The following is a 14,740-nucleotide window of genomic DNA, read 5'->3' as shown; positions in this document are numbered from 1 at the left end:
GCTGTACTATAATGTTAGCATAATGTATTACATGATCATATTTCTAGGTCTGTCTCTCTTATTTCACCATAAGCTAAATCTGGGCCTGTAACTTAATATATTACTATAGTCACCTGTAGTTACTTAGCATTATGATCAGTACATAGGAGGCATTCTTCAAATAGGAGGAGATATTCTTCAAATAGATTTTAAATAACTATACAAATTTTTAACAACTATTACATAAGCACTGAGGAGACGACCTGCCTCAAATCCTCTTCTGGAAGAAAAAAAAAAAAAAAGAACATAAAAAAGAAAGAAAGAATGTCAACCAAACACTTAAAAAAAATACTAGACTGTTCCCTTTCTCTTCCCCAATCCCCACTCCCCACCTCCTAACTCTATTCCAAATGTCAGGGTTATAAACTAATACATTACAGTCAAAGAATAGGAACAATCTAATTATCCATCAAAAGGAGACCAGTTAAGCTGTGGTATATCTAAACCATAAAATACTATGAATACTAATGAACATACATGTCGATATGGAACTATCTCCAAATACATTATTAAGTTAAAAATGAATGCTAAACATAGTATGTGGCCATTTGTATTTTCTTTAAAAGGAAAACAAGACACAGAGACATACATCATGTTTATACTGGCAAAAAATCTCTCTCAAAGGACTCACAAGAAAATGGCAACAAGTAATTCCCTTTGGATCAGGGTACTGTGGATTCATAAACGGAAGAAGGCTTTATGTTTTAGAACAGTTTTAGATTTACATAGAAGTTGAGAAACTAGTGCCTAGGAGTTCCCACACACCTCACACTTAGTTTCCCCTATTATTAACATCTTATATTAATTAGTACAGTACTTTTGCTACAATAAATGAACCAATATTAATATATCATGATTAAAGTCCACAGTTTATTCAGATTTCTTTAGTTTTTACCTAATGTCCTTTTTCAGTCCCAGGATCCTGCCCAGGACACCATATTATATTTAGCTGCCATGTCTCCTTAGGTTCCTTTTGGTTGTGACAGTTTTTCACACTTTCTTTGTTTTTAGAGAATCTTGACAGTTTTGAGGAGTAATGGTTAAGTACTTTGTAGAATGCCCCTCTACTGGAATGTGTACAATGTTTTTCTCATTGTTAGACTGGTGTCAGGGCATTTTGTAAGGAAAATCATAAAAGGTGTCATTTTCATCACATCATAAGAAAAGCACATCGTATCAGTATAATTCAGCACTAGTGATACTTAGAAGGCTTACTGTGTACCATACGCCATTTGGTGCTATTTGAATTTTTAAAGCCATATATACATATCACCTACTCAAATCATGTTTTATTAAGTTTTAGTCTTTCATAAGTGAAGACACAATAATCCATTTGTAGCAGAGCCTGCACTTCGAATGACTACTTTTCCTGATCAATTCCCCAGATAATCAATACATGTTTCCCTTTTGAAACCAAAAGTGCAATCTGTAGAATAGTTTCCAGGAGTAAAAGCAGAATAGCATGATTCACTGGACAATAAAAACACCACAGTCTGCCCTCAAACAGGACAACTAACTTTTAGGGAAAAGATTCATAACTAAATATCTGGAAATCAATATAGTCCCCAGTTAAAGAACTTTTTTACTCCACCACAAAGAACATCAAGCAAGCCAGCAGCTCTAAAAGCTCAATCCTCCAACCTCTCTTAAGTAACAAGAAGAGTGAGTTTTTGTTTTTTTACGGCTTAATGCCATTTCTCACATGTCACTGTTGCCCCAAAGTTACACATTCCTTCTAAAATTAAAACAAATATCACAGACATTCTTGACTTTTCATTAATACAGAACACAAGTTTCTGCCCATAACATTTTTATTACTCATCAATAGGCACCATTTATGGAAAACTTGAAAAAGGGTCAAGAAAAGCAGTGAATCAAAACCAAACCTCTGTAAATACACTGTATTTAAGCATCTTAAACTAACAAAATGTCCAACATTTCTGTCACAGCCAGAGAAAAGTCTAATTTAGAGACCCATTCATCCTACTCCAAGCCTCTAAAGCCTAGAAGTCACAGAGAATACACAGTAGACATAGAGGAAAATTACTTTACCTGATCTACTAGGCTGACATACAAATCCACCTGAAATCACAACTGGACTTTGAAAATATGAGAAGTAGCAAGACATACTAAAAATATTTTCCTCCGCTTCCCAGTAAAACAACTTTCTCCTAAGCCTAAGTCTCAGCATATTACAGAGCTGGTTACTGCTAAAGTCTAAGTCCCAATGCTGGCTAGGCGCAGTGGCTCACACCTGTAATCCCAGCACTTTGGGAGGCCGAGCAGGTGATCGCCTGAAATCGGGAGTTGGAGACCAGCCTTACCAACATGGAGAAACCCCCGTCTCTACTAAAAATACAAAATTAGCCAGGTGTGGTGGCACATGCCTGTAATCCCAGCTACTTGAGAGGCTGAGGCAGGAGAATCATTTGAACCTGGGAGGCGGAGGTTGTGGTGAGCCAAGATAAGATTGTACCACTGCACTCCAGCCTGGTCAACAAGAGCAAAACTTGGTCTCAAAAAAAAAATCCCAATGCCAAGGCCTCACTCCAAATCAATTAAATAAATTTCTGGCAGTGGACCCAGGTATCTATACTTTCTAAAGCTTCCCATATTCCAATATGTAGCCAAAGTTGAAAGTCTACGATTTAAAGTGTCAGAGAATTCCCATTCCAGCAAAATGGCAAACTGTGCATTGGAAAACAAACTTTCATCACTACTACCGAGGCCCTTGACCCAAAACCCTTCCCCTGCTACAAACACAAAGAGATGCTGGATAAATTAGGGGAAAAAAATATCACACAGCTAGATGCAAAGTAAAGAAAAAATCCTCTAGGTTCAGAAATGAAAGAGACACTTAAGAGGCAGATCAGTAGGTGAGCCCTGGGAGACAGAACAGGGAAACTGGCCGAATGGCTAGGGGGCTCAGGTTTTCAAATCCAAACATAATAGAAAACATGGCACTGGACCGATATAAGGTTAGGAGCTAAAACTGAATCGCCCTAATAAAACCAAGACCCTTGAAAGACTAGGCCACAATGAAAGATATACTTACCAAAGGTAAGACAGTATAGTTATATTAAAATAAGATCTAATTATCTTTATAAAACATTTAAGACCTAATTATCTTTACAATAAATAAGATCTAATTATCTTTAAAACAAAAACATTTCTAAGAGTAAAAAGGTCATTTTATAGGCATAAAAAGGTCAATTTACAGGAACAAAAGGAATAATTCACCCGGAAAATAACAATCCTGAACCTGTATGCACCTATAACCTCTATCACACTGTTCAAAGGAGTCATTAGGGTTGTAGGGGTTCCTGAGACCATGCTACAGACAGCTGGACAGGTTCCAATGCAACCTGACAGACTCCCGCTCAAAGGATGCTGATTTGCAGGCTGGCTGATATGAAGGACCAGACAGAATGTCCAAGGGAGGTACACACTGTCTAATGCCCAACGAGTCCAAATAGAGTGATAGGCCTTTTTGGTGGTATGGTGAGGGTAGGGGAGGGTCAAAGAGACAGCAGTTTTTCCTTAATTGTCAAAGGAACTAAACATTGTGAATCTGTCCAAATAGTCCCATGAAAGTTTACTTGGCAAGAAGGGCTTTGAATTTTGTTGCATCCATCAACTACCTCTGCTGGCAGAGGTGTAATAATAGTGCAAGTCAGGGCCACTATCTTGCTAATAAACAGGACATCAAGAGATCATCTACAGAGGAAAAGCTTTGGACATCAGAAGGTAAAGGAATTTTAGGATATAATCTTATCCAGTTCAATATGTCAGGAGTTTGTCACTTCTGTCTTCATAACAGTAAAAAAAGTTGAACTGAAAATCAACAACTCTTCTTAGATCCATCAAAGACTGAAGTCACAGAGCAAACCGCTGCCTCCAAAAATGTAAAGACGGGAAGACAGAATTACAGTTTAATTGAACAGAAGCCCAGCAGCAAAAGACTATTACTGGAGTCAGTACTAGGGTCTAAAAACTTAAATTGTAATTGACAAATGTCTGGAGGCTCAGTGTGGACCAGATGGAGAGTTAAAAACCGCAGGGGAACCAGTCTAATGGAGACTCATACACTTGGATGAGTTGGATGAGTTTTACCTCCCACAGCCCCATGAGGTTCTCAGGGTATAGATAGCAGAAAATTTCTCTAGTTTCCCACAGGAGGAAGAAAAAAGTAATCAATATGAAATACACCCTGAACATTCTATCCTCCCTAACAAAAACCTACCCTGAAGGGAAACTGTTTTATCAGAGCCCAACCATCTTGGTTTTACCAGAACCTAACCCAACTACAAGAAGAGAAATACCCAGTCTCAGTCCCACCAAGCCTTCCTGTCTCACCTTAGGGGAGGGGGGCTGAGAAGCACTTGTGCAGGTGACAGCCCAGGAGCATAGGCTCACTAAAAAGACTGAGCTGGGCAGGGGAGACAAAAATCTTGATGAAAGACAGAGGAAAAAGAACAGCTTACCAGGAACAAAGGTACAAATTAACATCCCACATCTCAGACACCAGGCAACCAGAAGAAAGTGGCATGAACTGCTCAGTGTCAAGAGGGAAAAATAAACAACCTAGAATTCTGTATCCAGCAAAAGTATCCTTCAAAAGTGAAGGAGAAATACTTCTCTCAGGCAAACAAAAACTGAGGCACTTTGCAAGTGAGCAGACCTGCCTTGCAAGAAATGTTAAAAGAATTTCTTGAGAGAGAAGACAAAACTCGGATCCACACAAAAAAAAGGAAGAGTATGACAGAAAAAATACATGAAAATATTTTATTTCTCTTATTTTTAATTGATCTAACAGTCAACAATTTCTTCAAAATAATAACAGCAACAATGTATTTAATGATTAAAACTTGTGGGTAGGTGAAATGAATGGCAATAATATTATAAGGGAGGAATTAGGAATATTCTGTCATAAAGCACTTGTGCTACCCAAGAAGCAATAGAGTGCTAATTGAAAGTGGACTTGGATTTCCTGTAAAACATATACTGTATAGGCCAACTACTAAAAAAGGTTTTTTAAAAAGTATAATTGATATCCTAAGAGAGGAGAGGAAATGGAATCACATGAAATGCTCAACTGAAACCAAAGAAGAGGCCAGACATGGCAGCACATGCCTGTAAAAAATCCCAGCACTTTGGAAGGCCAAGACAGGACTGCTTGAGCCCAGGAGTTCGAGGCCAGCCTGGATAACATTAGAATTACCTGGGGAACTTGTAAAAAGTCCCAATGCCAAAGCATAGGACCCTGTGTCTATAAAAACAAAAATAAAAAAATAGGCATAGTAGTGAGCGTCTGTGGGCCCAGCTATTTGGGAGTCTGAGGCAAGAGAATTACTTGAGCCCAAGAGGTCAAAGCTGCAGTGAGCCGTGTTCATGCTGCTGCACTCCAGCCTGAGTGACAGAGTGAGCCTCTGTCAATCAATCAATCAATAACCAAATATGGAAGAAAAAGAAGGAAGGACACAAAAAGATGTAATCTTAAAAATTAATTATTTAATCCTAATCCTTGAGCAAATAGGAAAGCAAACCCCAGAAAAGTAACTGATTAAAAAAAAAAAAAAAATCAGACAACTACAAATTGTAAAGCTGAGGTTTCAATGAGTATTCAGAATATGGAGCAAAAAGCAAGGTACTATCATACCCCACAAAACATACACATACACATACACAAATACACACACACACACACACACACACGCACGCGCGCGCGCGCACACACACCCCTTGACTGAATTACTCTTAGAATAACAGCATTTTTTAAAAATCCATATATGATAGGTAAAAAATCAGTCATCTACAGAAGCATTCCACACTAGGAAAAAATGAGTAATTCTTTCTAGTTGTCTAAATTTTCTTACCTGCTTCAGTCTTACAAAGGAAAAGAAACCTCTTTTTATGAGGATGAATGAGAACACTAACTCTAAAAAATAATGTATACACTAGGAATCTTGGAAACACCTTGGAAGCTTGGGTTCCAAGGGTCCCTAACTTATGATGGTTCAGTTTTGACTTTATGATATTTTCTATTTGCAATGGAGTTAAGTCCCAATAAACCCATCCTAAGTCGAGAAGTATCTGTAATCTTAAAACAATAAGAATTTCCATCTAAAATTGTACCTAATCGTTTTTGTACCTGGTTAACATATTAAGAGATCACTAAACATAGGATATGGCCAAAGAGAAAACATTTGGGAATATTTTCCCAGCACTGTTAAGTAGAAAAAATGTCCTGAAAAACAGAAAATTCCAATCTCTGGATGATGATAATTGTATGTATACCTTGATATTAGAAATTAACATAATTTAACTATCTCAGTTCTGATTCCATGTTCATTAAGTAATCTTGTGAGAAAAAAGTGCCACAGACTGCTAATTGGCCCTCAGTATGTCTCCCCTTCTAGAAGAAAGGGGGAGGGGAGGGGAGGGGAGGGGAGGGGAAAAGGAAGGAATTTTTACTGGGGACATGACCATCCCGAAGAAAGGCAACATTTCACAGCCTTCTATGCAGGCTAGATATGACCATCCATGTGACTAAATTTCTAGCCACTGTGGTGCAAACAAAAGTGGTTTCTACCACTTCCTAGTTGTTCGCTTAACATAGGTGTTCTCAATCCCAGCACTACTGATATTTGAGCTGGGTAATTCTGTTCTAAGGGGCTTCCTGGACATGACAGGATAAATTTAGCAGCATCCCTGGCCTCCACCCATTACATGTCAGTAGCACATTCTACTACCCAACTCCAGCCCCTGCTGTGACAACCAAAAATGTCTCCAGGTATTGCTAAATGTCCTGAAAACCACTGCTTATAGGAAATGGCATAACCTCTATTTCCCCTTTCTTTCCTCCCTGCTGCTGAAATGTGGATGAGGTGGAAATAAGCTTGGGCCATGCAGCAAAAACTCAGAGCTGGGAGAGCAAGAAAATCAGAGCCGGAGTCCCAGACTCCACGGAGTCATCATACTGGACTGATGTCATTTATGCCCAGACTATTATGTGAAAAAAAAAACAAAGTAATCCTCTGTGGCCCTGTAAATCAGAGGTAGCATAGCCCACAAGCTGAATCCAGTCCATTTCCTGTTTCTGTAAAAGATGCAACCATGCCTATTCAGCTACAGATTGTCTATAGCTGCTTTCATACTACAAAAACAAAGTAGTGGTGACAGAGAACATCTCACCCACAAAGTCTAAAATATTTGCTATCTGGCCCTTTACAGAAAAGGTTTGCCAACCTCTGGTGTACAAAATAGTGACAATGAGCGTTCACTGATTCTTGTGTGCTAAATACTATTCGAAGTGCATTGTATAAATCACCTCATTTAATCTCCACAACTACTTTATGAGATAGGTATTATCATCCCTATGTTACAGATGAGAAAATAAGGCAAAAGAGAGGTTAAATAACTTGCTAGAGGTCACCCAGTAAGTGACAGAGCTGGGATCTGAATCTAGGCAGTCTGCTTCTAAAGCCTGCTAAGACTGTGCTAATCAATGAAGCTGAGTATCGACTTAATATCAGTTACATTTTTTTGGTCACTAAGTCAACAGAATTTTAGTCGGCCACTGAGATTAATTTTAAATGTATTGTGCTGTCCTCTTTTATTTAGCATATCCATATATCTACTTTTTCAAGGCAAAGCCTTTACTTCAGAACGCTGATGAAAGTATCTTCTTTTTCCTAAATGTTTACATATCTACAATTTCTATAGCAAACAGCAAAATTAACCCAAAATATACACTGAAGTATACTTTAGGGTCATTTTAAAAAAAAAAAAGAATGCAATGAGTGGATACATACCAAGAAATTCGGTTTCTGCTTTACTTTGTATGACTGTAACATCTGCTTTGCATAATGTATCAACTCTCACGTAACTGAGTAATTTCCTTTCTAAAATTGACCTAAAATGCTGCCATTTAAACAGCATTACCTTGATGTAATGTCACTGTTACAAATGTCCTGGGAGTTCCCATTCAGAATTGCCCTCAAAGTTAGCTTATAAGCCACTGAAAAACTCTATAGACACATTGTACAACCTTGAGCAAATCCCCTAAGAAGCACTTTTTCACCAGCAAAGTAAGATTAATAATAGCAATATATTACCCATGCATGTCATAATATATAAAGTTTATTTCAAAATTAATTTTAAGAATACAAAATATAATAATGTTTTTTCTTTACAGATTTTCTTTAGGAATTTCTTTAGATAAAACAAAAAGGTATTTATTTCTTAGGATAATCTCAAGGCAACCAAATGCACATGAAGAATGGGGTCTTCCAGCTCCAGAGGAGTGAAGAAATAGACAAATCTTCCCCTTAAAAAGCAACCTTAAAGCTGGACAAACATGACAAAACAACCATTTCAGTGATCTAGAAATCAACCTGAAAAACATGTTATGCTTGAAAAACAGCTGTACTTCAGGTAAGAACACTGAAACTCTGTGGTGTTCTGCTCTGGGACTAGCCCCATCACTTCCTGGCCCCAGCTGAGTCAGCATGAACTTCTAAGGTAGATAGACCACGATGACTGGCAACTTCTCAGCCACGGTTCAAAGAGGCTCCTCGGACTGGACATGATGGGCAACACCTACTCTCTGTGACACTGTCAACTGAAGTGACGTTCTGAAGGCTGACCAGCAGGAGAGGGTCAACAGTGGCTCTACTGGCCTGTCATAGCAGTCTAGATGGAGACAAAGATATTCTTGGCCAAGGTACACAGTGGAGACAAGAGAAGAGGTTCCTACTATTCACACACTCCTGGCCAACCCTGAGGATGTGCACATGAGCACAGGAGACAAAAGGGCCTATCCAAAAATGAAACCCGGGCAAACTGGAAAACAGAAACTAAACTTAGAAAATGTTCATTTCTAAACCCACAGAAAGATCCAATGGAAGACAGCCAAATAGAAGCTCCCCCCCCCCGATCATCTTCCTTACAGGAACACCAAATTTAACTACCTACATGAAAAAGCACCTTTATAAGAACCGAAAATCAGGTGAGTAATCACAGTCCTTGGTTTCAACTTCACATCACTGTTAGAGACACTAACAGTGGTAGGAAAGACAGCCTTGAATTATCAATGCCACCCCTTCCCCATCTCCCGGCAGAAGCTGCAGAGCACTGAGAGAGAATCTGTGCTTGCATTGGAACTCAGTGCTGCTCTGTCACAGCAGAAAGCAATGCCAGGCAGAACTTAGCCAGCACTCATGGAGAAAGCACTTAGACCGCCCTAGCTAGGGGAACTGCCCACCTCAGCAGTCAGAACCTAAGTTCTTTCAAGCTGCCCCTCTGCAGGCTAAAGCGCTCTGGGGTCCTAAATAAATCTGTAAGGCAGTCTAGGCTACAAGGAATACAATTCCTGGGCAAGTTCTGGTGCTGTACGGGACTTGGAGCCAATGGACTTGCAGAACACACAACCCGGTGAGACACCAGTGGGGCAGCCAAGGGACTGCTTGTGCCACCCCTTCCCCCAACCCAGACAGCACAGCTTGCAGCTCTGGGACAGACTCCTTTCTTCTGCTTGAAGACAGTAGAGGGAAGAGTAGAGGACTTTGTTTTGCATCTTGAATATCAGCTCAGCCACAGCAGGACAGGGTACCGGCTAAGTCTAGCTCCTAGATGACATTTCTAGACACACCCTAGGCCAGAAGGGAGCTCACTGGCTTAAAGAAAAGAACATAGTTCTGGTGGGATTCATCCTCTGCTAACTAAGGAGCCATTGGTTCCTGAATAATTAGCAGCAGCAACAAGGCAGTACTTGCCGTGGTCCTTAGGTGAGACTCAGAGATGTGCTGGCTTCAAGTGTGACCCGGCACATTCCAAGCCATGGTGGCTACAGAGAGGGACTCCTTCTGTTTGAGAAAAGAGGGAAGAGTACAGGGGACTTTGTCTTGCAGCTTAGTTACCAGCTGGACCCTGGTTGGGTAGACCACCAAGCAGGTTCTTGGAACCCCCACCCAGGCCTTGGCTCTTGGGTGGCATCTCTGGACCTGCCCTGGGCCACACGGGAGCCAGCTGCCCTGAAGGGAGAGTCCTAGGACTGGCAGCATTCACCACAAGCTGACTGAAGAGCCCCTGGACCCCAAGTGAACATTGCGGGTAGCCAGACAGTGCCTGTCATGAGCTTAGGGCAGTGGTGGCCATGGGGAGAGACTCCTCTGCTCAGGGAAAGGGGAGGGAAGAGTGGGAAGGGCTCTGTCTTGTGATTTGGATGCCAGCTTAGCTGTAGTAGAATAGGGCATCAGGTAGGTTCTTAAGGTTTCCAACTCCAGGCTCTGGCTCCCTGATGGCATCTCTGCACCCAGCCAGGGCAGGGGTAAACTCACTGCCATGAAAGGAGGAACACAGCCCGGATGGCTTTGCCACCTGCTTACTGTAGAGCCCTCGGGCCTTGAACAACACAGGCAATAACTGGGTAGTGGTTACCATGAGCCCTGAGGGAAACCCAGTGCTGTGATGTCTTCAAGTCTGATCCAGGACAGTCCCAGTGGTGGTGGCACAGGGGTGCTTGTGTCACCCCTTCCCCAGCTCCAGACAGCTCCGCCCAGAAACAAAGAGTCTCCATTTGCTTGGGAGAAAGTAAGGAAAGAAAAAGAAGTCTCTGCCTGGTAATCCAGAGAATTCCCCAGGATCTTATCCAAGACCACCACAGTGGTACCACTATGAGTCTAGAAAAGTCCAAGACTTGTCTGGGCAACATAAGAAGTCCTCATCTCTACAGAAAAATTTTAACAATTAGCCAGGCATGGTGGCACAAGCCTAGAGTCCCAGCTACTGGAGAGGCTGGGGCAGAAGGATTGCTTGAGCCCAGGAGTTTGAGCTGCAAGTGAGCTACAATCATGCCACTGCACTCCAGCCTGGGTGACAGAGAGAGAATCTCTCTTAAAAAAAAAAAAAAAAAAGTCAGTTCCCTTCAGATGCATGCCATCCAGCTTTAATATTATACTTTCTCTCTCTTTGTTGTTCATTAAGTCTTGCTCTCCAAGTCATTTTGCCTTATCCCAAGAAACTTCAACAATCACAGAGACAATCATACAGTATCCTGCCTCTGAGTTCACTGATGCCATCTCTAAAGACTTCCTCCTCCACTCCACGTGGGTCATCTACTTCCTCAGTTTTCTATCTTGTTATCAAAACTAACCCAATTATGAAATTACTAATTCAGACACCCCACTCTCCTATTTTTCAAGATAACTATTCAACTACTCTACTATGACTACTCTGCTTCACTGATCACCAATCCATTGAGCTGTCTTGGTTTTCCATCAGCCTCATCTGGTTTTCAAGATTTTAAACATGCTCTAATAACCTGACTCCCTCTTGCCCCATTGTTCTACAAGTAGCCTGTTTAGAGCCCAAGTCCCAAACAGCATATCTTTTAGCAACACTAAAGGATAAAACCTGAGAAAGAGTAATTTTTTTTTTTTTTTTTTTTTTTTTTTGAGAGAGAGAGTCTTGCTCTGTTACCCAGGCTGGAGTATAAGGGCATGATCAGAGCTCACTGCAACCTCAATTGCTGGGGCTCAATTGATCCTGCCACCTCAGCCTCCTCAGTAGCTGAGACCACAGGTGTGCATCATCGTATCTGGATAATTTTTAAAAATTTTTTTACAGAGGCGAGGGCTCACTATGTTGCCCAGGCTGGTATTGAACTCCTGGGCTCAAGCAATCCTCCTGCCGTGGCCTCTCAAAGTGCTGGGATTATAGGTGTGAACCATCATACCAAGCCGAAAGAGTAAGGATAACAAAGGTGGCCGGGTGCAGTGGCTCACGCCTGTAATCCCAGCACTTTGGGAGGCCGAGGCGGGTGGATCACGAGGTCAAGGGATCGAGACCATCCTGGTCAACATGGTGAAACCCCGTCTCTACTAAAAATACAAAAAATTAGCTGGGCATGGTGGTACGTGCCTGTAATCCCAGCTACTCAGGAGGCTGAGGCAGGAGAATTGCCTGAACCCAGGAGGCGGAGGTTGCGGTGAGCCGAGATCACGCCATTGCACTCCAGCCTGGGTAACATGAGTGAAACTCCGTCTCAAAAAAAAAAAAAAAAAAAGGATAACAAAGGCAGCAAGATACCAGTAGAAAAATAGGCAAACGTTGAGCTGGGCTCAGCAGCACATGCCTGTAATCACTGCTACTTGTGAGTCTGAGGGAGGAGGAATGCTTGAGCGCAGGAGCTCAAGGCAAGCCTGGGCAAGACAGCATGACCCCATTTCAAAATAGAAAAAAAAGGCAAAAATCACAAGCAGATGCGTCACAAGAGGAAATACCAATTGCTTCATATAAATCTGTGTCCAACCTCACTAATAATCCAAGATGTCAAAATTGATACTATTCTTCATCTATCAAAATGTGTAAATTAAAAAACTTAACAGGCAAGGCCAGCAAGGGACCAATGAATCTACCATTCTTAGGAACTGCTCATAGCTGCATAAATCACTGCATTTCTGAAAGTCAATGTGGCAATATCTTTTAAGATTCTTTAAAATGTGTTTTACAGAAAGCTAGATTTTTTAAAAGTATAAAAATCACAGAGGAAAATGTTTACCACAACGCTGAAAACAATATAAACATAAAACATGTGGAGAATGGTTCCATATATTGCATAACAACATGTCACACTACACACTCAGAATCTGAACTCAGAAACAAAATAAATTTAAATAAAACTGTCTCCATTCCAAATCCAGGGACTAGTTCTGGTCCTGAACCAAATGGCGTAGGTTCACATTTCCTTGTTCCTCCCCTTTAAGTATATCTAAAATTCCCAGAAATAATCTAACAGACAATCATAAAAGAACTCTGAAAGGCAAAAAGAGGAAGGCAGGGTGGCTAGGGGCCTCAGGACTTGAAGAACAACACGACATTACATTTCCCAAGTTTTTCAGCATCATACGAAAGATTAAAAAAAAGTTTCCTGAGCATTCCTTTAATCTGCTATAACTCAGACTGGGCACTAGAGAGCCCGAAAACCCAGAACTATTAACAGACTTAGATCCAAAAGGGCCCCCAAGCCTGCCTAAAGAAGCAGAAAATGGACAGCCTGGGGGAAATCTAGCAGGTGGTCCCATCCCTGACTCCATACCTGGAGTTGCAGGAGGGCCCACCATGACGGAATGAGCAATGCCAATAAAGATCAGGCAGGGGAACTTCATCTCCTGCCCCATATGCAGCACAGCAGGTAGGCCCACATTACCCACATCAGCAGCACCAGTCGGCACAGCTGGCATCTCTTAGCCTTCCACCCAGCAGCAAAGAACTATGCAGGTCCAGTGTTTCCCAACTTCCCACCCAGGAGCAAAGAGTGGCCCAAGGCAAGAGCCTTCCTTCCACCCCCACAGGCAATATCAACAGTGACTGAATGGAAGCCCCCCTGGCACCAGGTAGGAGTCCACATGGTGGGGCTAGGAGAATGCTCACAGACCCATGAGTCCTAAGCCCACCATCTACCATGCATTCTCCACTTGGCAGCAACCAGCCCAGAAAAATCCACTCCACTCTCACAGGTGGCATAATCAAGGATTGAATGGGAGTCCCAACAATGCCAGGAGAAAAAAAATTCAGACTAGAAAAGCACGGCAAGAGCTCTAAAAATCAAATCATCATTGAAACCACAGATTTCAGTAGTATGCCAGGACCTATATACAAAACCTAAACAGGGCAATTACCCACTAAGATAAATCATTTAGATAGGATCATGAAACATTAAAACATTCTTATTTATTAAAAAAGAAAAGGAAGGGCTTGGCACAGTGGCTTATGCCTGTAATCCCAGCACTTTAGAAGGTCATGGGAGGAAGATCACTTTGAGACCAGGAGTTAAGAACAGCCTGGACAACATAGTGAGACCCCATCTCTATAAAAATTAAAAATTAGCCAAAGTGGTGGAGCACACCTGTAGTCCTAGCTACTGGGGAAGCTGAGGTGCGAGGATCACTTGAGCCTAGGAGTTTGAGGTTGCAGTGAGCTATGATCATGGCACTCCAGTCTGGGTGACAAAGAGAGACCATGTCTCAAAAAAAAAAAATAAATAAAATGGAAAAAAGGCTGTAATTTTTAAAATGTTATTTTACAAAAGGCTTTTAAGAATTTAGGGAAATACTGAAGGTATAACGTAAAATTTTTAAAGCAACAGACAAACTTACAAATACAGTATTGCTTTAGATATTTTTTAAGCATATAAAAGAAAATGGAAAGCAATATTCCAAAATGTTATCAGTCATTATGCCTCTTGGTAAGAAATTATGAATTTTTCCTGTTTTTATATTTTTCAATTTTCCTAAAGTACTTGTCTAATGTTTACTAGCTGTATAATTAAAATTTTAACCACAGGGTACTAAAACTAGTATACAAAGAGCTGTGATAACACGCAGATCATGATTCTGTAAAAGAGTGGGAGTGACCTTAATGAGATGATATAACACAAGTTTGTTGTCTTTTACATACCTGTGGATCTGTCCATTTTTATGCAGATATTCCAGCCCTTCCAGTACTTCTCGTAGTATAGTAGCAATGGTAGATTCATCCAGGACTCCACTTTTGTGTTCCCCTTTTGCCACAATGTGCTTAATAATATCCAGAACAGAACCTGAAAACAGAAGACACAATTTTCTAAAAATCTCTAAATCATTCAATATAATTCAGATCCATTTTAGAATCAAAACACATATGAACCTTCTCATAAATT

The 14,740-nt window shown here is 41.0% G+C and overlaps 1 protein-coding gene across 2 annotated transcripts in view; it reads right to left on the bottom strand.

Moving 5' to 3' along the window:
• Positions 1-14,740, bottom strand: part of OXSR1 (oxidative stress responsive kinase 1) — a 99,483-nt gene that overhangs the window by 51,720 nt on the left and 33,023 nt on the right. For both annotated transcript variants that reach the window (XM_032270437.1, XM_032270447.1), the window contains one exon: positions 14,500-14,641. In XM_032270437.1, the coding sequence (XP_032126328.1) occupies positions 14,500-14,641 (142 nt within the window). The remainder of the gene's footprint in view (positions 1-14,499; positions 14,642-14,740) is intronic.

Source organism: Sapajus apella, unplaced genomic scaffold (genome assembly GCF_009761245.1).
Source record: "Sapajus apella isolate SASKATOON/1434 unplaced genomic scaffold, GSC_monkey_1.0 scaffold4, whole genome shotgun sequence".
Taxonomy (NCBI): Eukaryota; Metazoa; Chordata; class Mammalia; order Primates; family Cebidae; genus Sapajus; species Sapajus apella.
Note: the sequence above shows the minus strand (reverse complement) of the source record. Positions and strands in the feature narration are given on the sequence as shown.